At 34.2% G+C, this 27,597-nt stretch overlaps 2 protein-coding genes and 1 long non-coding RNA gene across 9 annotated transcripts in view; 2 read left to right on the top strand and 1 right to left on the bottom strand.

Moving 5' to 3' along the window:
* The window catches only part of LOC126919631 (glutamate receptor ionotropic, kainate 2-like), a 283,328-nt gene extending 269,898 nt beyond the window's left edge, over nucleotides 1-13,430 (top strand). For 4 of the 5 annotated variants that reach the window (XM_050729101.1, XM_050729102.1, XM_050729103.1 and 1 more), the window contains 4 exons: nucleotides 687-918; nucleotides 2,361-2,476; nucleotides 3,586-3,741; nucleotides 9,923-13,430. In XM_050729101.1, the coding sequence (XP_050585058.1) occupies nucleotides 687-918; nucleotides 2,361-2,476; nucleotides 3,586-3,741; nucleotides 9,923-10,117 (699 nt within the window). In that variant the 3' untranslated portion in view covers nucleotides 10,118-13,430. Of the gene's footprint in view, nucleotides 1-686; nucleotides 919-2,360; nucleotides 2,477-3,585; nucleotides 3,742-6,728; nucleotides 7,983-9,922 lie in introns of those variants that run through there. The other variant, XM_050729105.1, reaches the window with a different exon arrangement.
* Nucleotides 3,617-27,084, top strand: LOC126919633 (glutamate receptor ionotropic, kainate 2-like). 3 transcript variants are annotated; one of them, XM_050729111.1, is made up of 16 exons: nucleotides 3,617-3,741; nucleotides 18,863-18,981; nucleotides 19,222-19,380; nucleotides 19,839-20,020; nucleotides 20,334-20,491; nucleotides 20,572-20,713; nucleotides 21,141-21,443; nucleotides 21,551-21,769; nucleotides 22,331-22,537; nucleotides 22,627-22,711; nucleotides 23,586-23,862; nucleotides 24,145-24,343; nucleotides 25,565-25,790; nucleotides 26,335-26,450; nucleotides 26,557-26,706; nucleotides 26,776-27,084. In XM_050729111.1, the coding sequence occupies exons 2-16, from the start codon at nucleotides 18,900-18,902 to the stop codon at nucleotides 26,956-26,958; spliced, it is 2,688 nt and encodes an 895-aa protein (XP_050585068.1). In that variant the 5' UTR covers nucleotides 3,617-3,741; nucleotides 18,863-18,899; the 3' UTR covers nucleotides 26,959-27,084. The 3 variants fall into 3 exon arrangements, with proteins under 3 accessions (XP_050585068.1, XP_050585066.1, XP_050585067.1); XM_050729109.1 differs by lacking the exon at nucleotides 3,617-3,741 and adding an exon at nucleotides 15,908-16,033; XM_050729110.1 differs by lacking the exon at nucleotides 3,617-3,741 and adding an exon at nucleotides 16,744-17,583.
* Nucleotides 14,614-15,860, bottom strand: LOC126919640 (uncharacterized). Its single transcript, XR_007711744.1, has 2 exons — nucleotides 15,738-15,860; nucleotides 14,614-14,835 (listed from the first exon to the last, which is right to left on the bottom strand). It is a non-coding gene; the product is annotated as an uncharacterized LOC126919640 (long non-coding RNA).
* Nucleotides 27,085-27,597: the final 513 nt, after the last annotated feature.

The following is a 27,597-nucleotide window of genomic DNA, read 5'->3' as shown; positions in this document are numbered from 1 at the left end:
CAACGCGATTTCTACAAATTTTCTTAACTTTTTATTAACTCATCTGCTGCATTAAGGAAACGCTATATTATAAGCGCCTTCTTTTTCTTTAAATATTATTCTTTATTCAAAGATCATACAGCAGAAATGATCTATATTTGTAAATAAGTAAATGTTCACATTTCACATTTTATACAAATTCCAAATAAACTACAGAGTGGTAAAAAGAACGGATTCAACACTTTAAAATTAAAGAGCATTCGCCAAATGGAAGGGAAAATATCCTAATATTAACATTAATATATTGATATTAATTTTCCAACCTGTATTTATTAAGAATGTTTTCTTCCGTTTGGCTCTTTCGCCTTTACCAGCGAGTACAATTACATTTTGTATATTACAAGCGACTATGGTTATTCAACACATTTTCTAATTTTATATCTACCACCCTGCGTAAATCCCACATGTGAAACGGTTAATCTTTAAGCGAGAAAATAGATAAAAAAATGTTGAATCCAACAGAAACGAAAATGGCACGCGTTATAACGTATCGATCGTCGCGATAGGGGTTTCGCATGATTTCCGGTGAAACCACAGGCGGGCGTTGGCGGGTGTAATAGGCCTCCTTGAAGATTAACCAATTTCGACCGACGTTCCACCGTTTAATGGCACGCGTGCTCGACCATGAAATTCCTGGCGTGATCTAGGATTCCAATTTCTCGACGTACCAGCGTATGTGGTCCTTTATGGATTCGGCAAAGCCGACGGTATTTACAACTAGCAACGTCGAGGGTGTAGAACGGGTGGTGAAGGGGAAAGGCAGCTACGCGTTTCTAATGGAATCTACCTCCATCGAATATGTAATCGAAAGAAACTGTGATCTTACCCAAGTCGGCGGCCTCTTGGATTCAAAAGGATACGGCATCGCCATGCCGCCAAGTAAGTGAAACAAGTTGATATTTAATCACAATCGCGATCAATATAGGATCCAGCTGAATAACGCGAACAGACGACCATGAGATGATTTTCAATAGGAAAATAAAAAGAAAATATAGAATACAATTTTATCGTCCGCGACCTATCTTAGTTCCCGAGAAAGTCGACCTATATGGACGATTAGACGTATAAACTCATCGATTGGATAAAGCGTTAGCCGATTAAAGCGCAGTCGAATAATTCCTGATGAGAGATAGAGGTGCGGGCTATTTCGGTCGATCAACGCGTATATTCTTGATTTATGGTTCATCCCATAAACGGCGTCGAATCGGAAAGATAATTTTTCATGTTGGTTCCGTGAATTTATGGAGGAATTAGGATGCCGGTCAGCGATCGTTTGTAAGAGTTCTGATCAATTTATGGTAAATATTTGGCCTAATGCGAAAAACAGTTGATTAATTGTTATCGTCAATGGATTTGGTCAATGGGACGTGAAAGATGATAATAAAGTCTTAGACGTATGGTTGGCTTGTAATCATGTCGTTTAAGGATATCTTCCTAACCAGTAATTGAACCATTCAGATCAACTGTATAAATTGGAAAGTCGAGAAAAGTGATAATACTACGAACTTTATTTTTGAACATTTATTGTGGAACTTGTTATTATTTGTATCGTCTCTTTGCAGTAAATGAGCTTATGAAAATAAGTCATCTTTTCTTGAGAATTGTGTAATGGCGTACTTTCTTAAATATACTTTTGACCTACACGTGTAAAAGTTTTTACAAAAAAGTTCATTTTTCCAGAGATTTCATTACGAATGAAAATTGATTAACGCCGCTTTTCCTAAATTTAGTAATCTTATCAACCTTTCCGATTCAATCTTATTTATTACGTGTCATAAATAACGATAACTAACAATAAATTCTAAGGTAAATTTTTTATAAAACGGTGTTGCGAGATATAACATCATTCTTCTCTATTTTCAATGTATGTAGTTGATCAATATGGCTTTTAACAGTTCAAATAATGCCTGCATTTCCACAAAAAGGAAAACAAAATTGAAATTCCTCTATTATTTGAAAAAACCAAATGCCTTCTATTTGTTGAAACAAAAATAAACGAAAATTCTCTGCAAGCCATTGACGCGTCCCTCCTCCATATCTGCAACTTTCTGCCAGAGCGGTGCAAACATTTGCAAACAAATACTCTGAAAATTTGAAAATACTCCACCGTTTCTCTTATCCACGGGTCTTCGAGTACCATATTCTATCGAAACCAAGGGGTGCAATGTGATGGATGGAAATCAATGAAATCGCACGAGTCTCGCGTAGATACGACGCGACGAAAACAATAACACCGATTATGCTTTCTAAAAAAGTTTTACGCACGCGATAAATGCCGACCGGTAAAACAAGCGCTGTTCAAAACGACCTTGGAACTTCAGATTCACCATACAGAACGGCCATCAGCGGAGCCATTTTAAAGCTGCAAGAAGAGGGGAAACTGCACTTGCTGAAGACGCGCTGGTGGAAAGAGAAACGCGGCGGAGGATCTTGCAGGGTGAGCATTGAGCATGCAAACACGATTCGAGTTTCTCTTATTTTCCACAAGGACGAGAGTGCAGTCGATAACTGTACGCTCGAAAATTCTGATCTCCCACGAAAATGTATTTCGTTCTGGTTCCCCTTCTACAATGTTTCCAGGAAGTATACGAGAGCTCTAGAAGGGATAGACAGACCGTACCGAGAGAAAACATTTTCATAAATCCGTGAAATCATTGCCAGAACTATTATACGGCTATTATTCCGCTTGGATGAATTCCCGTGACTATTCGTCACTGGAATTTGTTGGCTGAAACTAGCACGGCTTTATGTGGTATTTGTTGTGTAAAGTTTATTTCTTTTTTTTTTTTTTTTTTGAAAAAGGTGGAATTTCATTGATTTTAAAATTGAAATTATTTGATATGATAGAGACTATAGAAAGAGTAATGTATTGGTGTATTGAATAATTTCTTTGTGAGTGAAGAAATACTGAAGCGAAATTTAAAATTCTTCGTTCGTCTAATTACCTTTCATTTCATATTAAACTGTTTTATAATAAATACTACCGTTTCCGAGATAACCAGTGTAACTTGTTGCAAAATGATAATTTTTAGTCAAAATGAAAAACCGCAGACTCAATGGACCTTTATCAAAGTCATATAAATTTTACACTTGCACTTGTATGAAAATTTATATTCGCGAAACAGAATGGTTGGAAAAATTGACGTTGTGCGTGAATATAATTTGACGAAACTAAAATGAAATCAATGGAAAATATATGTCAAATGTTTAACTATTCTCCTACCTGAATTGTCCCCCTCAAACAAATATTTTCAAATAGTTACCCCCCGAATTTTCGAAAACTATAGAAGTTTAAAATTGATGAAAAATATATCCGTAAATGAAAAATGTTACGCATTCATACATTATATGAGTTGTTCACAAGCCAAAATAGTTAATTCCACTGTTTAAAATTTTGTACATTTTTGTACCAAGACACTCGATTGATGTCTATCTTATATACATAAATTCATCAATTTTCCCTACTGTTTGTTACGCGAAGTTAACCACTTCGGCAAATAGGCGATTTGTATTATTGCCTCATAAATGTTTCTCTTTTTGCAACAGGACGACATGTCGAAGAGCAGTTCAACAGCGAACGAACTAGGACTGGCAAACGTAGGCGGGGTGTTCGTAGTTCTGATGGGCGGTATGGGCATCGCTTGCGTGATCGCGGTATGCGAGTTCGTCTGGAAAAGCCGGAAGGTCGCCATTGAGGAACGGGTGAGTGAGGTCAGATAGCACGTCGAAGAGGGCGTGATCGCGCCTGAAGTAACGTCGTCCAACACGCACCTCGATCCCGATGCGATCTACCCCGATATACCGCGCGAATACATCAGTTGATGTTCGCGTGATGGTGGAGTTCCTCTTTAATGGTCACGGTGCACCCACAAAACCACTCGGGTCTGATCGGCTTCTCGCTGTGATCGATGGAATCACGACGTATCAGAGGGAAAAACCAGTTACAGACTCGCGAAGCGTCTTTGTTCTTGAAACGATTCGCCATTATAATTGTTTGGGGTTCTAATTAGAGATACGGTTGATTGATATCATGGCGTTAATTCGCTCTTTCCGTCCTCGTCCGTCTTCCATTTCCTTAGTCGTCTTTTAGTTCGAAGAAATATAGGACGCGAGATAAGTGAAAAGATATTGGGGCGTAAAGCGTCTTTGTTCTTGGGAGAGTAATTATTCATAGACTTTGGTAAACGGAAGTTACGACGCTAATTTGGTATTCCAAGTTTCCACTTGTTTTTACGATGCGTTGATTGACTTCGTTTCTTTAGTCGATTGTAGCGGATTTTAGTTGTTGTTCGATTGACATGAATTTATTTCAAAGCGAGACTTCACTGTCCGTTTGGTACTAGCGATGTTTGAATTGTGATAGTTTCGATTGGGGGAAATGGGAATTCAGGAGTGGATGCAGAAATGAAATGGGAGAGAAGAGAGTGTATTGTTACGAAACACGAGAGTGCAGTTTATTTTTATGAAATAAAAATACAATTTCACGTGTTAAATAGGTTGCGAAGATTTCGACTAGAATGGCCAGTCACCGTGATATTTTAATAGTCAATTCCCATGGTAATCCACTAAATGAATTTCATTGAATGCTGATTGTTGATTCACGAACGCAGATATATTCGGAAAAATGTTTGTTTCGCATAAAGCGAAGAAAATTGATATACAAAACAAATCGAATAAAAATAAAATAGATATTGGAAGAGAACTGCATTAAAAATTCCATTTACCAATGTCAGTTTTATTATTTTACACTATTATTTATGCTATAGATTATTATAGACATATTATTATTATAGGTATTATTTTTATATTATTTTCAAAACTAAATTTCCAGTTAGAATATTATACTATTATACATTGTTGTAACGATCACAAAAAATAAAATCGTTCTCATTAACAATTTTGTAATCAAGTTACATTCTGTCAGAAATAAGCGGCTGTTTACATACTTTTGACAAATCGTGTGTGTACAAATAGAATGACAACGATCAACACAGCATCTTTTATGTCTTACCAATAACTCATAAACAAAATTGAAAATGGAATTCATTGACGAGCGCACGGTTTATGAGAAGTACGAGAAGTACAATCGATGAATTTCGTTCACAAAAGAAAATTCCAGTGGGCTTAGCAATGAAATTAAAGCGCGACTGGGAGAAACTCGAGCGGAAAGCTCGTACGAAGCTCGCGTGTCTACAATATGTATTTGAGCTGCCGTTTGCGTACGTTCAAGCGGTAAGCAAACAGGCAAGTATTTGAGAAGGGCTCGTCCACAAATACGGATATGCAGCTTTGCGCCAGTGACCTCGCGTACCCGAGAGCAAACAATTCCGTCAGCCAACAAACGTCTGGTATTGCTGTTCGCCTTCGGAGCCGCGCTACTTCAGACCGCAACAGAGTAGCTGCGATACTTGCTCGAGTTTGAAGATGCTAATCGTTTTACGTGGACGCGAATGTGGATCGAAGATTCCAATATCCCAAATTAACCATTTCCAAATCATATGTTCTTTTATACTCATTTCAACTTAAAAATTAGTATAAATTGCAAAAAAAGTACTTTACGACGATTCAACAAATATTTACAATGATGAACTAGTTTTCAAAAATCAACACATAATGATATATTTAGTATGTCAAACATATTTAAAGATTTATCTTTAAATTATTTAATTTTTAAGCTATTGGATAAAAAAGCTCCGTCTAGATTGATACAAAATTATTACAATAAAAATTGGGTCAGTAGTGAACGAGCTACACGTTTTCTAAGCGTCTGAGTAGAGAAACGAACTTCTTTCAGTTATGAGAAGTTTCTGTATACTCTACAGTGTACACAAACAGAATTTTGATACTTTCTTCAATTTACTTTAGAATTAGCATGACTTGCTGGAAGGGTCTGCGAAGGGTGCTGAAAAATTGTAGGGGAACTTTGTGGTAGATATTGAGGAAAAATGGCCTGTAGAATCTCAAGTATAGCTTAATTGAAGTGTGTCTCGAGGTTGTGTACTAATACTTTATCAGGGTAATACTTGAGTAATACTTTATCTTTCAAATTATATCAACGAAATCCTCTTACAGTACCATTTAATTTTACCCAATAATGAAAGTTTCTGTATCTCCTATTTTTGTAATGCTGCAGCCTACCTCAGTTATAAATAATGAAATCTATAAATTAATTGATTTTAAGGACTTTAAAAATTGTAGAATTGACGAAGAATTTAATATTTAACTCTTATGAGAATTGAGGATTTTAATACTCTTCACACTGCATTTTCAATTCTTTTTTTCTCTTTGTATAAAATTCTTCTTGTTTTATTTGCTTTTGATAGATTAAATTATTTTATTTCCCTTTGACAAAATATATAAATAAAGCGAATCATAAATCGTTTGTAAATTTCGCAATTACACTCTCAATAATCTTATCTTCGATAGAGTTCAATCTTCGGTTCGACGACGATTTTATCGCGTTTTCCATTTTTCACCTACGACGTTCAGCGAACTTTAGTTTCTATCTATTTACGAGCAGTCCATTCGTTTCCAAGTGTCCCCAACCGGGCAACTGTCGTTACTCTCGCTCGAGTTAATTTTTCTTATCAAAAACAAAAATGCTTTGCGTGCATCGCGTCGATCCGACTAATCGATCTGATGTGCCACCTAACGCAATCTTACCCGAGCATTTTCGTGTTCTGTTCTAGAAGCAGAAATCCTCGGGGAAACCGATCTGCGAAGCTTTTACCGATCTACACTAGCGGGCGATCCTGTAGGGATTCGTTCGCGAGCCAGAAACTAAAGTAATATAAAAACGAACGAAACAAAGATAGAAAGACAAAAATGAACGGAACAATAGAGAACGAACAGAAATACGAAACAGATTCCTATGCCCGAGAAAAGCGTATCTGACCCGACGGACCTAAGGAGGAACTCCACCACATCAGTGATCGAGAACTGTGTGAAACACTGACAGACACAAACTGTAGAAAGTTCAAACGAACGTATAATCAAAACGAAGGAGCAACGATCCTCGACCTTTCCAGTTCTTTTTTTTTCTCTTATCCCTTCGAGAACCGTAATCTCGACCGACAATCTAGCAGGAACGTTATCGGCGGAACACTACCCAATCAATTATTATCGGGTAACGTACGGTGTCGTTGGAATTTCATTAAGTAGAGAAAAAGGGAGAAAGAATGGAAAGAAGGGAAGAAAAAGAGAAAAAAATGAAAGAACGAAAACGAGGGAAAGAAAGAAAAGAAGAAGAAGGAACAGTCCAAAGGGAACGTTTGATTTAAAACGACCGTTTTCTTTTTGTCCGCAACATCCCTTAACGACAGAGCCGTGAAATGATGCAGATATTGAAATTGGAAAGGTTAACGCGTTTGCTATTTGCTCATATCAAAACCTTTTTAGATTAATTGACGACCGACTTGAAGCCTCGCAGCGAGAATGAACGATATCTCGCGCGATTGTTACATATAAAAGCTAGAACAAAAAAAGAATGGAATATATAAAAATACAAACGCGGTGTGATTTCTTTTTTTTCTGTTTCTAATGAATTCACTGCGATCGCGACTGAATCGTATGGTGAGGAGTAACGAACTGTTTACATGAACAATCACGATTTTATACCGACTAGATAATTAATGTATAGCGTCAAGTTGCAAACGTTTTATTGTATGTACATATTGTGTAGCTCGAGGAGTGAATCGCTGTTCTATGTAGAGTCTGTAAGCTTCTTTTGTGAATTAAATAAAAAGAAAGATGAAAAATCCGTCTTCTGAATATGATCGAATATAATCAAATAACGATATGATAAAATTTTTATTCCACCGATAGAAGTTTGCAGACTCTTCACATTTGAGAAGAAATTCAATTATGCGATAGAAGATTCTATATGTCTCGATTCGTATAAACTTGTATGATATGAAACGAGAAAAAAAAGAAAGAAGAAATAATGAGAACAGTGATCGCAATCGAAACGTAGGTGTTAAAGAATGAATCACATGTACGGTTCGAAAGGACACGCGCACGATGTGTGACAGTTTAGTATGACATTGTTAGTTGTGTCGCAATGTTTCTTGCCTCTCTTTCTCTCCCGCCATGGATACGTAGGAGGTGAGCAACTTTTCTTTTCTACTATGTATCTGCTACTCGTTGTGTCATAGCACTTGTCGATTGACAGACCGTAGAGCATGAGATATTTCTTTCCGAACAGTTGACTTTTTTTTGTCGTTCGGTATACCGCAATGTTGGAAATGGAATTATTAAACGAACTTTTACGGAGGAAGGAAATATTTACAAGAATCCTTCGGTTTATTCATCTGTTGGGTTTTTCAAAGTTTAAACATTGTTTTATTTGTTAGATAAATATATATACATATATATATAGAAAAGTTTACAAGAAACTAAAATAAATGTATTGAAAAATTGTTTCCATTTTCATCATTGTTATTTTCTTGTTATTAATTAAACAGGGTAAAACAAAAAAATAATTCTTGTAACACCAGTATGGTGTGAGTAATTTTCTTAGTTTTATGTTCGTCTCCTTTGCGAATTGAATTTTTTATTAATACTTTATTTTCCTTATTTACAGTTTATGGATACCGTTTCATATGAAAATTTATTAAAAACAATGCAGATTGTTATAAATTATTTGTTGAACATCGCACGAATAATTATAAGATACAAACTGGTTTACTATGTGTGCTTGATTCCTTGTATTTTTTCCTTCATTTACTCACAGCTTCTATGAAATAATTGATTATTAATTAAGGCTGCATGCATATATCCAGCAGAATTGTTTATCTCGAGAAAGTCAGCTTCGTGCCATGACGCGTCGCATAAACCCAACAATTTTAAAAGAGCAATATGCTTGATGTCCTCATCAAGATGTCTAACTCAAAGTTCCTATTCTACTGCAGAGTCTTTAAACTTGTTTTCTCATTCTTGTAACTACTTCAGTTAATATCATTGGATCGTAGAGTGTCCCATGAACCCAAAAATCTTAAGGAAGCGATATACTTTATAGTCCTTTGTAAGATGTCTGGGTTAGAATTCCTATCTTATCGTAGAGTCTATAAACTTGTTTACTTACAGGTACTTCTCATAAGATACTGAACTTTGAATCTTCAATTGGTATTGTTGAAATACAAACAGCCTATAGGAGTTTTGGTTAAGTTAATTTGTTTTTTGAGAATGTTATTTTATTTTAATTTGTTTCGTGTTTATCCTGTTTTACATAACAAATACAGTGGTGATCCTCTTACAACCCTCGCATAAACATCAAAAACACAATTCTCGACAATTCTGGTTAATCATATTCATCCTACGTATACATTTTCTAACCGAATTTGTATTATCTTAATATTAAAGCAGCACATGATTGTAAATGTATTTATCGTGTGAGATATAGAATCTAAATTAAAATTAAATTTATCGCAAACTATTACGATTACATGTGACATAACGATACCAATTGAAATTGAAACGCCACATTTCTAACTAATATAATTAGGAAGAAGCTAGTTTTGTCCAAAGTTTGTAGTCATTTATTTCAATAAAATATCCTATCTCCAAAAAAAGAACCTACTATAAACAAAATTATGTACATTTAAAAACATTCCCTTGAACATATTCTTTGCCAACTTCTTTCACTCTGCTTCAAACAACCCCCACGAAGGAACTACATACTAGCAACCTGCAATTACTCTGGGACAAAAAAGGTTATTGCGCCAATAAAACTTCGTATCTCGACTATATCAAAACCAGGTTAAAATATTTATGTGCATATTATACTATACGTACACGCGTCATCGCACTTGGCTGACGAAGCTTCGCATATCGCGAAGAGAGCACAATTAAAGGGATGCAGCGGGTGTTTACTGGAACTTTCCAGAAGTCCATGTGCTCGGAGATGGCGAGCGAGTTGCGTTATGCGCTGGATTGCGGGAACGGAACAAAAAAGTCCGCGAAGAAGACACTGTGTAGTCGCGAGAGGCAGCAATCGAACCTATCGATCGTGTCCGAGGAGGGCAGGTATCCGATATGCAACAAGTACAGACACTTCGTGGGGAAAGCGCCTTTGACCTGAAGCTACGAAGCTGAATCATCGTCGAAGGGAGAAGGGCAACGTGCACGGGACTAATCGAACTCGCGACTCGATGAACTATGAAGGCAATCGACGAACGAGAGATACGACGAGAGAAGCAACGAGGCGCGAACTAAAAGTTTAGCGCGAGGTGGAAACCATCCACCTCCTCCAGTTGCTTTATTCCTCTCTCTCTCTCCCTCTCTCTCTCTCTCTCTTTCTCTCTTTCTATGTGTGTATGTGTATAAGTCTGGTTCTTTCTTTCTTTTTTTCTTCCATTTTTTCGTTCTTTGTCTTTACAAGTGACGCGAACGAACGAACATGGCAGTACTTCGACCAGCACTTTATACAGTGTACAGTGTACAGTCATTCAGTCGTTAATTGGAGCTCACTGGAATTTATCGTGCCGTGCGGAAGACAACGACGCACGCTATTTGAGTGGAAAGATTAACGAGCAGTCTCGAGATCCTTTGTCTTTCGTTGCGCCACTCGTGGCAAAAGAGGGTGGCCGTCGTGAAACGAAACGCAGCCTAAGCGGCCACGGCGTGAGCTGTCGCCGCGAAAGTCTAATCTTTAATTGTCGCTGTCTCTGCGATTTTATATGTATATGAAGACCACATGAAAAATATATGATAAGTCCATTTTCGTTGATTTTTTGACTTTTATGAAACTTGGTGGCTAAAAAGATGTATTTTAATATGAAATATTACTTGCAGAACCCGCGATACTCTTTACGTGACGAAATATATTAGCTTTGTTGTTATGTAACTTTAACTTAATCGATACTATTCTACACAAGTAATATTTTTAAATTTTTATTAACGTTGTAGAGCGCGATGGAAACACATATGTAATCCTAAAATCAAATACAAACACAGTTTTAATCCGGGATTACTTGATAACTGACTTATTTTTTAAATTGTTCTTTTCTACACAACGGAAAATGTATCACATCATATTTTTCATATCTGTAAGCTTCACGCACACATGGCGCAGTAAGGAATTTTTAAACAAAATTGGTCGTTAGAATTGGTTATTTATAACTTTTTATTCGAGTCTGAATTTATGATAGAGTGAAATAATGTAATCATGTAATGGTATTTCCATATTTTATCAGTTTTGTTAAAATGCTTCGAAACCTCGAATGTATTTAATTTCAACAGACTAATATCAGAAACGAGTAGCGGATACAGGAAACGGCAATAATTATTGTCCACGCCCGTATATTTCTTGAATATATTAGAAAGTAATTTATGAACTCACTCCCACATAACTTAATTAAACATTAAAATTAAATAATCAAATATGCGATGTCTTCCGCACGATATGTTACAATACAAATGACAAACTTTTTGAAGAACGTATACATGTCAAGAGCGATCGAAAAAAGAGAGAAAGAACAAAAACTGTGGATTTTGTAATTGATGCATATGAAACGTTACTTGAACAGCGAAGGAAAACGTCATTGAATCCAATTCACTCTATTATTATGGACTATGTCGCTCATTTTTAAAGAAAGTATCTACATTCGTGATCACTTGAGAAAAATATCACAAGATAATTAACACTGTACAAATTCTGTCTCTATCTGTTCGGTGACGTTTGGATACATTCGTTTAGTGTACATAATCATAATCATCGTTAAGATTACGAACTAAACTAAACGTATCTATTCTATGGCATTGTACCATAGAACGTTCATGGGGAAAAATCTGTTCATACGACTTCTAAAAGTATGTCTTCGTTTAAGTATCATTTCGATGCTGTAAGATAACGTGTCCATTGGTGCAAACGTTGTATGTAGATGTTTCATCGAATGTAGATAGAATAAGCGATTTTACAGTTTTATGTTATATTCTAGATATGCTAGGGAAGTGACACGATTAAGGAACGCAAATTTTTATCAAATTTTATTTGAAATAGAAAACTATTAATTATTTAACAACGAAAAGGCTTTTTTTAGTGCAGCTTATACCCTGGATTTTGAAAAAGCGTAAATTTTTCAAATGCGTCACTCCTCTAGCAAATCGACGATATATTCCAGCTCGTTGTTTCGCTAACGAATTTCTCGACCTCGTTATCATGTATCGCAGGATTTCATTGATCTATCTGTATCTGACTTCGGATATTCATTGATTCAATCGTATACGGTATTAGTCCTTTGAAATCTAGGGCAGATTCATGTGTATTAATTGAAAGTTATTACACATATTGCGAATAGAATAGGTCAGAATTGCTGATAAAATAATAAAATCAGAATACAATAGTTACTGTTTAAATATTGCTTTGTACATTTTATAGCAATCTGATTTAGCAATTTGAATAGCTTTAGATTTCTAATTATTCTTCAAAAAACTATCTCAAATAAGTATTCAATTATTAATTGAATTACTAAACGCAGTACGAAGTATTATATATATCTAAATAATTCTTAAATCCTCTTTAAATCTCACAATACTTTCTAAACGTTTCATACCTTCTGAATTCGTTATAATATTAAATATTAAATTTCCTTTAGAGCGTGTCGCATTTATATGATTTTAGACCTGGCAAATTCGAATAATCTTTCAAAAAACTAACTCGACTGAAAATTCAATTAAATCTCCTTCAGACCGAGACAGATTTCAGTAGCCGGTCGCGGCATTGCAATGTTCCTTTCTTAAGCGTCCAACGATTCCACGGATTAAACTGGTTAACAGAGTTAATGGAAAGCCTGTTTGCAGCTGGTACATCGCCGTTCATGAACGCCCTGGACTGAGCAGTATTAATTTCCGTCTTCCGTCTCTCCTAAGGCGTAAACACGCGCGAATATCGTACATGCACGGATGCTGGCTTAGCCTATCTGGAATGATCAATTTCCGGATGCAGATAGATCAGTGGAATGAGATTAGCGGCGAAATTTGGGCGTTATTTGATAATATTTTTGCCTCACCGCCATGCACCATTTTTTAGAACGACGTATATATGTGACAATCGCGACTTTTTATTTCTATTTCTTTCTTGTTCTTTGTATATTTTTTGTTCCTTTCCTTTATCGTCGACTCGTTCATACATCGATGTGTGTACACCAAATCGAATCGTTTTTAAAATACGTACAAAAAATGCGATACAAACCCGCATGGACGACATATTCTCACACGAGCCATACATGCGAATAAATCGTGAATTATACACGTACTTGTAAATATTATTTGTATCGCATACATTGCGTTCGCATCGTACCGAATTTAAGAGCCAATTGATTATACTTCTTACATAAAGTGTACTACGAGCATCATATTAAACGTGAATAAAACTCATCGTCTGTAAATTCTCAGTGGGCGTATTTTGTTTATTACTTTGTCTATCAGGTTTGATTTATTTATCATTTAGAGAACCTAGAAGAATGAACTTCGTATGCAAGACCTTTTGCAACTTTTCAGAAGAATTTTTTTATTGAGATCTTAATTCATCCATACAATAAAAAAGTCAAACATTGATTGTTTCTATCAACATTGATTGTTTAGCTTTTGCAACATAAATAATTATAATATAAGATATATTATAATTTACAATAATTTATAATATAAGATATATTATATGCACAAAACGAAAGATTCGTCGGTCATAAAAACTACTGACATTTGTGCTATATGATTAATTAAAACACATTCTTCTTTAAATTTAAAAAAATTCTCAACATTATCAGCAATTTAGTTCCACGATATCTCCATCTGCGTTTAAAATTTCACTGATGGTATAGTCGAAAGATTCTCCTTCGTAAGGTTATTCAAACATTCGTTTAGTGCGTCCTGTGATCGATTGTCAGGTGTCAGGTTGCTCCGGTTTCAATTGAGAAAATTATTCCACGCATAATGTACTTAACCAACGCCATAATCCCCTCGTTGATTACATCGGAGAAGTTCTACTTTACCACGTAATTGGTCCCCGAGAAGTTGTACTTTTACATCAATTGCCACAGCCTTCACTCTTCGTTCTTTTGATTAGAGAACTAAATCCCAAACCGCTAACGTAACTAATTCACTAATGTATCCAAGTTCCATGGCTTTTACCTTCTCTTTGCTCCCTAGGACGCTAACGGAGCTATTTAATTTACTTTGCTATCTCTCCGCCGGTTGTACCTTCTTTCTCTCTTTTCTTCGGTTTATGTCTTCTTATCTTGGTCCGCTCGCTGCGTATCTCTGCCTTTTGTACAATTAATCAGTCATCTTTTTCTTGATGTTCTTCGTTCGAAAGTTCGTTTTTAAACGTTTTGCTGCGTACGTTCAGGGGTTGATTAATTGTCTTGAAAATTAGGGCGAGAGAAGAATGAGAGAAATAGATTAAGGAAGTAAATGAGGTTGTGAATCTCTTTAGATAAGATAATAAACTCCATAGAGTAACTTTTTCTAGTTCTATTGTTCCAGATAGAAAGAAAGTTATTGGAGACTCTAAAAGAAAGGATTAAATATAGATACTTTAAATTGGAAAAATTGAAAACAAGAAATAACGAGATAACGTATCGTTTTAATTCTTTCAGAAGAGAATCATTTTAATCTTTTAATTTCAGTAGTTTCATTATTAAGGACACCACTTGAAATTTGCTATATCCATAACAATTCGAGGTATATAATATTTATTACATTAAATACTACATCTTATGAATGTCTTTAATTAAAAATCGTAAGACAGGGATCCTTTAATCGAATAATCCTCTTCGTGTTGTATCCAATCCATTTTATCTTAAAAAATAACAGACAAACATTTGATGTTTCCATATAAAAAATGCTCGAGATTTCTGACTTAAAAGTATCGATTCACTTCGTCGAATTGCCATCCACAGTGTGGATATAAAAAGGACTTTGTGCCATTTTATCGTTTGAAGAAAGCCGCTATAGAAACCGTGTTCTATCTGAAAAGACACTTTTTCCGGAAGAAGCCGAACACGCTATCAAAAGTAACAACAGCTTGTCTCGTCGTTACGTCGCGTTCGCGTCATGTACCGGTTTATTTTTACGGTGAATTTAACTACATCTCGCTGTACACTGTTTATTATTGTGTCGTCGTCAGAAAATTCTTTAAGTTTTTCACCCTGGAACTCCGTTTTCATTGAAGAAACAATGTTAATGTGATATCAACGTGTAAACGTAATTTCGATTGAGTGGAATAGACTGTCTCGAACATAATAAAAATTCTGAAATACCTGTTGTGCGATGTACAGGTTAATAATCACAATCAATCTCTCACCTAATACAAAATCTGTCTCGCTAAAGAAAGAAATTTGTCTTCCTTTTCTAAAATTATTCTTTTAAAATTACATATCCTTACATCGGTAATTAAAAATCTAAATTGGAACAAGATTTTGAAGTATTCTTTATAGTTTTTAAGCGAAGTTAAAGCATTCTTTAGATCTAAGTAGATCTTCTATTCTCAGGAATCCACTCGTAACTAGACGGCTCGACCAATGTCACAAACTTTTCTGTTTTACTAATACTTTTTGCAAATTTTCTAACACCAAACGGCTAAACGCAGAATTATTTTATTATTAATAATAGAAACACAATTTTCCTAATGTCTTCGCAAAAAAGAAATAATACGTCAAAATTGAAAACCATTTACTTCGTTAATAATTGCGTTTACGCACCATGTAGCGCGGAAGAAGCAAAACTGCAACACTTCTGTCCAAAAGATGCCTACTTGAGAAAATGGCAGCGTTGTGTCTAACAATAAATTAAGTTCGAGCTCTAGATGCCCGCCATATTAGAGTGAAATACACAAACGAAATCCAAGTGGCTTGGAAGGGAGTCCGCGTGTGCGCAGTGAAATGGTTGGTAGGAACCGGCGTTCGGAATTAGAGTGCATGCCCTGAGTTTCGTTCTGAAAAGCACGTATATCTAACTTGTGTTCCAGGTAACCAGCCGTGTGTAATCGTAATTTCAGGTGAGTTTCCTTTTCCTGTCACGCTCGTTGTATGGACAGCCACATTGTCCTGCCCATTTAACCTCTGGCCTCTTCTGTTTTAATTTTCGTTCGAGAATATAACGTACAGCGTACCATACTTCCACCACGTAGCGTGTCTTCGATTCAATAACTTTTTAATTCACTTTTCCAATTTACTTTGATGGCATACACATGTGCTCAACATAACAGTAATGCAATAACGACGCGGATAGCTCAATAATTTCGCTTTTTTAACAATGTTTCAGAAGTATTTGATACCATCTAAGTACGTAGAGTTATTGCACATCATTGTATTCGTATATTGGATGGATCTTTCCGATTTGAGCCTAAGGTGGATAAAAATATCCATTAATAGAGAAAGACACAAGTTCCCAGAAAAATCAGACATAGTTTAGAAAATCAATTTTTTATAATAGGCACGAAGGAAACGTGGCATGAGTGGTGAAATGTTTGATTTGAAAAGAATGTAGGAATGAAATTTAAATCGAATCAAAAGATATAGATGCTTCTAAATATTGAGGTATATTACCAAATATCGAAAGCTTAAAAAGTAACAAAGTCGCTTAATATATCAACTCTATCTAAAATATCCGAACTCTTTCTTAAGAGCTGTATATTTTTTTCATGATAGATATCTTTGGTTTGAGATGAATTATAATTTTATAATAACTTTATAATTAAACATTATTTTTACAGCAAAATAATATATTTTTTCGCATCATTGTCCATTGTTTTGTCTATCTTTTATTCTATTAAATCACGTAGGAATGAAAACGTAACGGTTACGTCAGTAGAATTACTTAGAATCTTGTAACCAAGTTTCCGGTGATTATATTGACGCAGCGTATGGCCAGTACATTTCTATGCAAAATCTTTATTAATTTATCTCTGCACGAGGAAAAAGATACACTTGTATCACTTTCTCATTGAGCTCTGCTTATAAAAATATTTTAATCGAACTCAAGAGAAAATCGAAAGAATTTTCGGAACGGAGTATTATGTGAAATGAAATTTCATGGAAATATGCGACATCGAACGTGCAGGCCGATTCCCTTGAAAACTGCAGCCGATGGCGATTCGATGGAAACTATGTCACACCGCTTTAAGCGACAAGCGTTAGTGACGACGACGCTCGGCATCTAAATATAACGAGCGTCGTAACGCGGCACTCGAAGATTTTCATGTGTTTTTCAAGCGATTACGGCCGGCTGGATATGGCACATTGACACGGAACGGGCGTCGCGACGCGCTGTGACGGATTATTCTGTGGATGTTTGCGTACAATGACGCTACGCGAAATGACCATGGCGATGAATGAATGGATAAAAAAGAATGCGACGGAGCACATGTGTTTGGCAAGGTGACAATAGCATAACGCTCCGCAATAGCATCGCGTGTTCCATCCACGCCGCGATGTTTCGTGACGAGAAAATACGCAAAAATCATCTCCGCTAAAATTATCTCGTCGCAAATGCCGACTGACGTTCCCGTTTTTGTCGATGATGGCGAATCGAAATTAATATGTAAATGTGCGTGTGTAATGTAATATGTAATTTCCGATATGTAATGTGTAAATTAATATGCAGGATTACCATTAACTCTACCATTAACTCTAAAAGCTCTGTTTTTTCACCAGTTTACCGTAGGTATTCCGCTAAAACGAAAAGCTCGTACCACGAATATCAAATATCCAATAATACAGATTTTTCCATTAAAGTTTATCTTTAACCAAAATTTGTCCAAAATTCCTATGAACTCTTCGATTTACAATTCTTCATTTTATGAACACCACAAAATGCAATTTCTACTTTATCGTTTTACTTGTTTAATACTACACAAGTATTCATTAGTCTAAAGCTTGTAGAAGAAAGTTATCAAGCATCCAATAATTTGTATTTCCCAGTCGAAAAAGCCAGACGTGGAAGAAAGTCAATCTTAGAGCGTCGAGGGAGGATCTGACAGATCCTTTGATAGCTTCAAATAAATAGGCGAGCTGAATATTGGAGGATTGATTTTAGACGGTTCTAAATATTTACGCGAACTCGAGAATTCAAGCGTGTATACGCTTCCCTGCTGGTTTACAGTACGTCGGATAGTTAAGTGCTCGTTCGAATCCCAACGGTTTGCTCCAGCCGTTGAAACGGGTGTACCATGGTCTTATTGCAAATAAATTCGCATCAGTCCGGTTGGTCTGGCTGTCTTTGAAGCTAATCGCATCTTCATGGACCAGGCTTTCATGCCGACGATTTCAGTTAATCCCTGTTGTTTTGTTGAGAATGTTTATCGTTTAAACTCGCTCTGAATCGTCACAATGTTGTCCCGAACGAAAAACAACGTCGTGCCTCTATTTCACAAATATGCAATTTTTATTATGTTTTAATGGTTTCTGCTTACTCGAACAAGATTTGATTAATTTAAATTGTTTCTATTAAAATTCTATTTTCCATTCTGTTTCTATTAAATTTGAACGAATGATATACGATACAAATTAAACTATTGCCTAAATGAATTGTTTTTTCGGTATACATAGTACGACAGTATTTTTTTATAGGAAGTATTGGAAATTATACCGTGTTATAAAATGTTTCACGAAAATATTCAACTGCCTAAATATTTCATGTTCACGTGTGCATAATATGGAATACGTATTATATATTATATTATATACATTATTTCATGTCTAGCTTATAAATGACACGTCTAGCCAATTCTGATCTTATAAAAACCAGTTAAGAGGATAGAAATACTATATTGATATTTGCTTTCAAATCGTTAGAGGAAGATTGTCTTGTTTTATTTTTAACGCAGAACACGTCGCTATCGTATTGTAAAGCATGACTACAAGATGCTGGACAACTACAAGTGTCTTTCATTGATCATCTTTTCCTGCGTTCTGGGGTCCTGCAAAGGTGCGAGTGTTAACGTAGGTGAGGAAACTTGCGTGATTTTGCGGAACAGTCAGTTGGACATGGAAATGTTTCTAACTAGAGAATAAATCTTATTTCAAGTTTAAACCAAATTAATACCCTCGAGTCTCGTTCCCTCAAGTTATTTCTCGTGCTTGAATCCATGACTGAAGCCGTCACTGTTTCCAGCTCACATTCCGCAAATATTAATAGAACACTGCCGCGTCCAAAGTCACACGTGTCTTCACATAATTCTTTTAGGAGGATTGTTCGACACTAACGATGGCCTTCAACGTGCCTTCGAAACCTCTATAAAAAGAGTGAACGAACAACGACACATGAGCGATGCATTTCCAAATGTCTTTTTCGTGGCAAAATCCAACGAGATTGATACGGATCCGTTCAATGTGTCGCAAATAGGTATAGTTATCATTGGAAATACGTTTTCTCTTTTATTCAAAAGTCACAGTGGCAACTAATCATATTTTTATACGATTTTTATACGATTAAATATCCTACGTATTCGCAGCTTTCTTCCAATTCACGAACTTTTCAGAAATATTTTATCGAATAAATTATTTGGAGCATTAAAATAGTATAAAATATATGATATTAAAAAAGAGGAGATAAATATCACATAAAATTTTAATTTTTCCAAATTCATCAATATATCTTCGGCAAAATATTAATAATAGTAAGAGTAAATACTTTTTAAAAAGTAAAAACAAATTTAAATCAATGTTAAATAACTTTGTATCTTTATATTCGTTTGTGTATAAATAAATATGAGATTTTCGTTTGTGTTTTGTGACTTTTGTATAGTATTCTATACAGCTCGACTTGCTCATTAATTCAAGAATTTCTTCTAAAATATTCAGTATGCGAATTGATGACTGAGGGGGTGGCTGCCATTTTCGGTCCGAACAATAGATTTACCTCGGGACACGTGCAGAGTATGTGTGATACCATGGAAGTGCCGCATATTTATGGCAGATGGGAACCCTCTCAAATTCGTGGCATAGGAGTAAACTTATTTCCATATGCAGAAACCCTCTCTATGGTACGTAGAATACAAGAACCTTTTATGTTTTTCCGGCTTACATATTTATTATTTATTTTATAGATTTTTATGAAATCACATTTCGGTAACATGCACCTCAGTATCGATTGGTGTACTTATATGTATATTTTAAGAACACTTTGATAAGGTCTTTTTGGTTGAATACAATTATTGAAAATAAATATAGTTCCTTAGAAACTTAGTTTTTAGAACATTTACAGTACTGTTGACGGTACTTGATTCGTTGAATGAGTAGACACTGCTGAATCTATAGTTTTGCGCGATGTTGTAATCGACGGTGATATTCCGCCAGGTCTTCAATAAAATCATAACTGACTTTGAATGGAAGATTTTCGCAATATTGTACGCAGACACCGACAGTCTGTTTCGTACACACCGATTGTTGGAGCATTTAGATATAAAGGCCCATACGATCTTTTTATACAATTTAGGAACTGGGCCGAGTTACAGGTGCATATTTCAAATGAAATTCGTAAATCGCATTTGAATCCTCTTAGTTATGAAAATTAATAGATGGTTACATTTTACAGAAAAGTGATGCGAGAAATCAAGGACGAGGAGATTGAGAACATTCTTATCGATTGTTCGATTCATATATTGGAAGAGGTATTGAAACAGGCACAGCAAGTGGGAATTATGTCGGAGAAGAACAGAATAATAGTAACTTCCTTGGTAAAATAATTTCTTCTTTATCTTAATACATTGTACAACTAATTCCAAAAAATATTCTTAGATATTATGTGACGTAAATACTTTCACGATCAACTTAGTTTCTTTTATATAGAGCCCTTTTATATACATACCTTCCTAGTTATATAAAATATATAATATTATTATATAAAATATAAAATATACTTAGATGTCACATATTTAATCTCACGTTTATTTATTTTTCACTACGATATGCTAACAGTCTACTTCTAAAGATTATTACCCTTTAATTATTAGGTCACAATGTGAAACTAGAACCAATTACGATTTCTTTTCTTACAAACAAGTAAGACAAAGTTTGTATAATATTGATACATAAATTGCGGAGACTTCATAAAGAAATATCGTATATTTATGAATATATTATACAGGCTAAACTTCCTTCCAGGATCTTCAGACGATCGATCTAGAACCATACCAATATTCAGGAGTGAATTTTACCGGGGTACGTTTAATCGATCCCGAAAGTCCACTCGTAACGAGCGTTGTGGAGATGCATAAATACGAATGGGGTTTGGACGATCCTAGCAAACTGCGCGTTGAACCCGCACTCATGTACGACGCTGTACAGCTTTTCGCCAGAGCTTTCAAACGCTTGAGAGACACCATTAAAGCCAATGTGAAAACATTACCTTGCGATGGTACAGTGAGCTGGGAGCACGGATTTAGTCTGAATAATTTTATGCGAGTCGTAAGTTCATTGCACCGATAAAATAAATATTTAATTACTGTTAACCAATGATGTGCCTATATCCAGTACGAAATTTCACATTTGAAATTATCGTGGATTCATTTCAGAGCGAAATGGAAGGTCTGACTGGTTTGATCAAATTCGACACCGCTGGATTTCGTAGTAATTTCCAGCTGGATATAGTGAGAGTGACGGAAAACGGACTAAAGAAAATCGGAATATGGAACAGTACGAATGACGTGGAATGGCTATTGGAAGCTCGTCCTCAGAAATCTGAAGAAGAGTTGAGCTTGCAGAACAAAACGTTCCTCATACTAATTGCAATTGTGCGTAAAAATACAAAATTACGTTTTTGAATCTTATGCGTGGGATCTTTGATCGAAATGCGAAATTATCGCTATTATAATATAGTCGAATATCATAAGGGAAACAATTTTAAAGATATGTATATCTATTGAGACGAGAGAAATAATTTTTAATATTTTCCAAATTGGACATGACGGATATAATAGAAATAATAAAGTTCTAATTATAATCAGAAATTAACGAAATTATACAAAAACCTAAAATCATATGAAGGCAATAATTCATAATATTTTTAATATCCTTTGGATTGAAAATAAGACAAATAACAGATCATTAATTGAAATGGAAAATTATTTATATTACTGAATATTGCAACATCGTACAAAGGAAATAATATTCAGTCCTTTTATTATGCTTCGAATGAGAAATAATAAACCTTTAATTAAAATATAAAATTATTAATATCACTAAATAATCTTATGTCATGCAAATTAATATGCTTCGAATGAGAAATGATATAAAATATGTTTACTTTAAATGTCCCTTTTATCACTCATAAATATAATCTTTCATTCTTACAGAATCATCCCTATGGCATGTTAAAACAATCGGCCGATATGATGACAGGAAATGATCGTTATGAAGGGTTCGGCATCGATATTATTCAAGAATTGAGTAAAATGTTGGGTTTCAATTACACGTTCGAGGTTCAAAGAGACAACGTGTATGGATCATACTCTAAGAAATTAAACAAATGGACGGGAATGCTTGGGAAAATAATCGCCGGTGTTAGTAATGTTTAAATGGAAACGAATAGTATTGTTAAATGAAATGAAAGCAAAGTTAAAATATGTTGTCCGTCAAAATCGTGTTGCAGGAAGCTGATCTGGCAATTACAGACTTAACTATAACTGCAGAGAGAGAAGGGGCGGTGGACTTTACGATGCCTTTTATGAATTTAGGTATATCTTTGAGATCATGCGAAATTTATGTGAAACGTTTTAAAATATTTGAAGTATTTAAAGTCCGTACTGATCGATTCCGTTAATTGAAAACTAGAAAATCATGAAAAATAGCTTCCAAAATTTCTTTTAGAGTTTATGATTAATTACGCCATTTTACGCCATTTTTACATTATTTACGCCAAATCGAATACTAATAACGGGTCCAGGAAATTGTGAATTTTGAAACTGAATTTCTTTATTTTCATTACTTTCTATTTCTTTATTATGAAATACAGTACAGTCTCGATTACCCGACTGTAATGTGTAGCGAACCTATCTCGGATAATCGAAAACTCGAGTAATACCAAAGGGTCGATAAGGCCGGTAATAAATTGTGGAATAAAGTTATAAAAAACATTTTGATAATGTAATATTGTATATATATTTAAATTTAATGAACTATGTAATTGATTGAAAGTTTGATTAACTGCCTTAATTATATCTGACTATCAACAATTTTGTACTCTTTATGTTAAACTTTCAAAAGGAACGAAGATAGAGGTAAAGTTCAAAGTTCAAATCTCGGATAATATGGAATTTCGGTTAAACGGGATTCGTATAATCAAGACTTCACTACAAAACTGACATCAGAGTATTTGTTATTCGATTCGAGCAAAGAGATATTAAATGAGTCTATCACAGGGCAAACTAATCAGTTTCTTTTCTTACAAATTGTTTTATCTTATTATCATAATAATTATGACTCATTCTTTAGAAACAAAATGATTAACCTTGATGCAGTTAATCAATTGATGTCCACAGTCTGGAAGATGTCATTAATACCTATACGTATAAATATTTAATGTAATTCTGGTTTCATTTGTTCCTACAGGAATAAGTATTCTGTATCGAAAACCAACGAAGACGCCACCCAGTTTGTTTTCCTTCTTATCGCCATTTTCGACCGGAGTTTGGTGGTATTTAATCGGAGCTTATATATTCGTGTCTGTAGTACTATTCATTATCGGTAGGATATGCCCTGCAGAGTGGAATAATCCGTATCCTTGTATCGAGGAACCAGAGGTGCTTGAGAATCAGTTTACCTTTAAAAATTCTTTATGGTTCACCATTGGTAGTCTTATGCAGCAGGGTTCCGAAATTGCACCCATGTGAGTGGTATTTTCGAAATTTCTAATATTTTTTTTGTTCTTATATTCGTATATTATATTATTCTTTTATTCTTTAATTTTTTCCTTTTTGTTCTTGTATTATATCAAACAAAATGTTAGTAATATTAAGATAATATTTATCGTTGGTATTATTATTTTACTATTTCTATCTTTTTTTTTATTAAACACCGTTTTTATCGTTTTATATTTAATTAATGAAAACTTGCTCGTAATCAACACACATTTCTATGATATCAATGTAAAATTTCTACAATCGCACAGAGGATTTTCGACAAGAATGATGGCCACTTCATGGTGGTTCTTCTGTTTGATCATCGCCAATTGCTATACTGCCAATTTAGCCGCGTTCTTAACCGTCGAGACAATAGTATCACCCTTCTCAAATGTCGAAGAATTAGCAAGAAAAAAGACAATTAAATACGGCGCTAAAATAGGAGGATCTACGTTCATGTTCTTCCAAGTAAGTGTCCAACTGAATACGTAACATTTTCTTTATATTTGATAACGTAACATGAAGAACAGTAAAAATTGATGAAACGGTTGTCAGTAGCAACGAATTTTACAGGATGATTACAGGTTATCGATGTACTTGTTTCAAATGTAAGAGATGTTTATGTTTTGATCAATTTTTACCGCCTAATTTTATCCAGATGCTTCATTTAACTATCATTAACTGTCTCTGTAAACTTGTATTGTTAACGAATCATTCCAGAAATTTTTCATTTAATATGTATACAACAGTAGAGTATGAGTTGATAAGATGAAGAAACATTTTATAAATTCTGACAGTTATAGTACCCTAAATATAATAGTTGCAATAGCTTACCTATTTATTGTAAAACGTACAAATCCTGTTCATTAAAACCACGCTGTGATATCACAAACATTTTAATCCCGTTCGTTGCAATGCTTAAGTAGATAATATAGAATCGAGTGAAATTAATACATTACTCCCCTATAATATTATTTACATTTAGGTTGAAATTAATTTATAGACCTCCATTGATATTAACAGTTTTCTGGAAGAGCGATAGATTAAAATTTATGATATATTTAAAAAGAGAACTATCTATTTGAGATGTCTGCAAAAATTGACTGTAAAAATAAATTATATATTTGCTAGGATGAGAGTTCGGTAATTACAGAATCAAATTATATTATATTAATAAAACTGATTTTAATAGTAAGGAATACATATAAATAATATTTTATTCCAAATCAAAATTCAAAGATAACTAGCTATATCGTGCAAGATAACTTTTTCCCTGTTAAATAATCAAGTAACCTCATAATAACTTTTCTGCTTCTAATTAAGTTTCTAGAAAATTTACTTTTCTTAAATTTATATAATATAGGAAAGAATAATAAATAATTTCTTTTGAAGAATTTATTTTAAAGCATGTCACTCTTTTAGTATACTGATAATATGAAAGATCATTAATAATTAATATAATTGGAAACGTAACAAATTTTCATAACTGAGAACTCAATATAACATATTGATTTCTTCATTGTTCGCATAAATTACTCTGAATGACAGATTACCGGAAAATGTAACATTAATTTCTCTATCTCTATCAAATCGCTCATTAACCGATCAAAACGAAAACAAGCGTTAGACAAATGAAACTTGCAGTTATTTATTCTAACTCAGATTTTTATAAGAATTATGCATTCCAAGGATTCCAACTACTCAACGTACAAGGAGATGTACAAATACATGACGGACAACGCTGCAGAGGTATTGCCTTCTAACAATGATGCTGGATTGACAAAGGTGCTTAGAGAAGATTACGCGTTTCTAATGGAATCCAGCTCAATAGAATACATCACTGAAAGGTACTGCAACGTGACTCAGATCGGTGGACTCCTTGATGCAAAGGGTTATGGGATTGCTATGAGAAAGGGTAAGATCTTAAGTGACACTTACAACTTGTCAAATAATACAGACAAACCTAACGACTTCAGTAGTCGCACAACAATGCTATTTTACAAATAGTTAGAAATAGATAAATTTCATTCACCGGTTATATTACGACTTTAGTTAAATTATTAATTTATTCAAGTATATTTAATTATTAATTATTGATTATTAAATATAATTGAATTTGGTTTAAATATGATAGTCAAACAAATGTTAGTTGGTATATTAATTTGTTTGCAAGGCTACGACGATTGAAAATTGAACATAAATTAATTTGGAATTCAAATGATGATTACAATTGTATTTTATAACGAAAAATGTATGACAGTTAATATTTCAATTTAGTTTGAATAGAATATTTTCATTGTTTTGCTGTTCCTACAAATTTCTAGAAATTTAATAATATCTAAAATTCTTTGCAACTAATGGTATATATACTAATTCGTCTGCGTCAATCGCAATATATAATTGAATTACTGCCGGGAATATTATTTCTATAAAAATGAAATTTGTATACTGATTCGTAGGATCACCATATCGTCATCCATTAAACACTGCCGTATTAAAGATGCAACAAAGCGGCTTGATAACAGAATTGAAGAAAAAATGGTGGACGCAGAAACGTGGGGGTGGAACATGTCGAGTACGTATAGATAAATGCTTCAATAAAATGAGATAAGAACGAAGTCGATACATAAATTATGCGCAAACGTATGGATTTTATATGATGATATGCGAATGATACGTAGGAAGACGGTGGTCAGAGCGCCGCGGAGGAACTGGATCTCGACAATGTGGGTGGCGTATTCCTAGTATTGACTGTAGGCGTTGCTGCTTCCTTCTTTTATACTGTATTCGAGTTAATCTGGGAAGTTGGCTGTACATCCTTACGCGAAGACGTAAGTACAATAAAATCAATTTGATTGGATTATTGATCGGTTTTACTAAATTAGATAAATATATTTCAGGTTTCCTTTAAAGAAGAACTAATGGCTGAACTGAAGTTTATTATAAAATGTGATAATTCGCCTAAACCAGTGAGAAGAAGAAAAGGATCATCAAATAGAAGTGGAGAAGATAGTACTAGAGGTTGTACACCTCCGTATGGATTTATACCAGTGATTAAAACTTCCAACTCTGATGATAAATAAGATATGTAATAAAACAATATAGTAAATGTATAATACACGTTGTACTAATACATTATTATTATTCTAATATATTAAGTAATGAGAAATAATGTTAGAAAAATATAAAAGCGAATGAAGGCATTGAAGCATGATGAAATTGCAGTTAACTCTCTCATAGATCATAGGTTACGATGTATCTGAGACATATAATGACTTTAACTTGTGCTTAATATAGAATAATAAACAAAAAATATAAATATATATATAATAATACTAATTTTTGCACAAAAGTTATACATATACATAAGAAATGTTTAATTTTACAGTTTATAATAATTAAATCAAATGTAAAAATGTAAATATTGTTCTATGATTTGTTCTGTGATCCTGAGCTTCGAAAGTCAAATATTAATTCAAGCTTCCAGAGAAAAGAAAGCTTTTAAGTTGAAAATAATCATAGCTTTCGACTTGACTTTTAACTTCTAGGTGCCTGACAATAAGATTACACACCGTGGTTTTATTTTTAGTTATGTTTGTATAACTGATTGTTATTACACAGTGAAAATTCCGAAGTAATTAAATTTTAAAATAAAGTACAAGTTTCACAGTAAAAATTAGATACGCAAATTACACTATTATAAAATAACGAGAAACATCATA

This window comes from Bombus affinis, chromosome 8, assembly GCF_024516045.1.
Source record: "Bombus affinis isolate iyBomAffi1 chromosome 8, iyBomAffi1.2, whole genome shotgun sequence".
Classification (NCBI taxonomy): Eukaryota; Metazoa; Arthropoda; class Insecta; order Hymenoptera; family Apidae; genus Bombus; species Bombus affinis.
Note: the sequence above shows the minus strand (reverse complement) of the source record. Positions and strands in the feature narration are given on the sequence as shown.

Excerpts from the sequence above, each read along its gene's own strand:
- LOC126919633 (XM_050729111.1), top strand. The coding sequence starts at position 18,900 with ATGCTGGACAACTACAAGTGTCTTTCATTGATCATCTTTTCCTGCGTT. Across the intron at positions 23,863-24,144 it reads GGTTCCGAAATTGCACCCAT|AGGATTTTCGACAAGAATGA; the intron begins GTGAGTGGTATT and ends ACAATCGCACAG. Across the intron at positions 25,791-26,334 it reads TGGGATTGCTATGAGAAAGG|GATCACCATATCGTCATCCA; the intron begins GTAAGATCTTAA and ends ACTGATTCGTAG.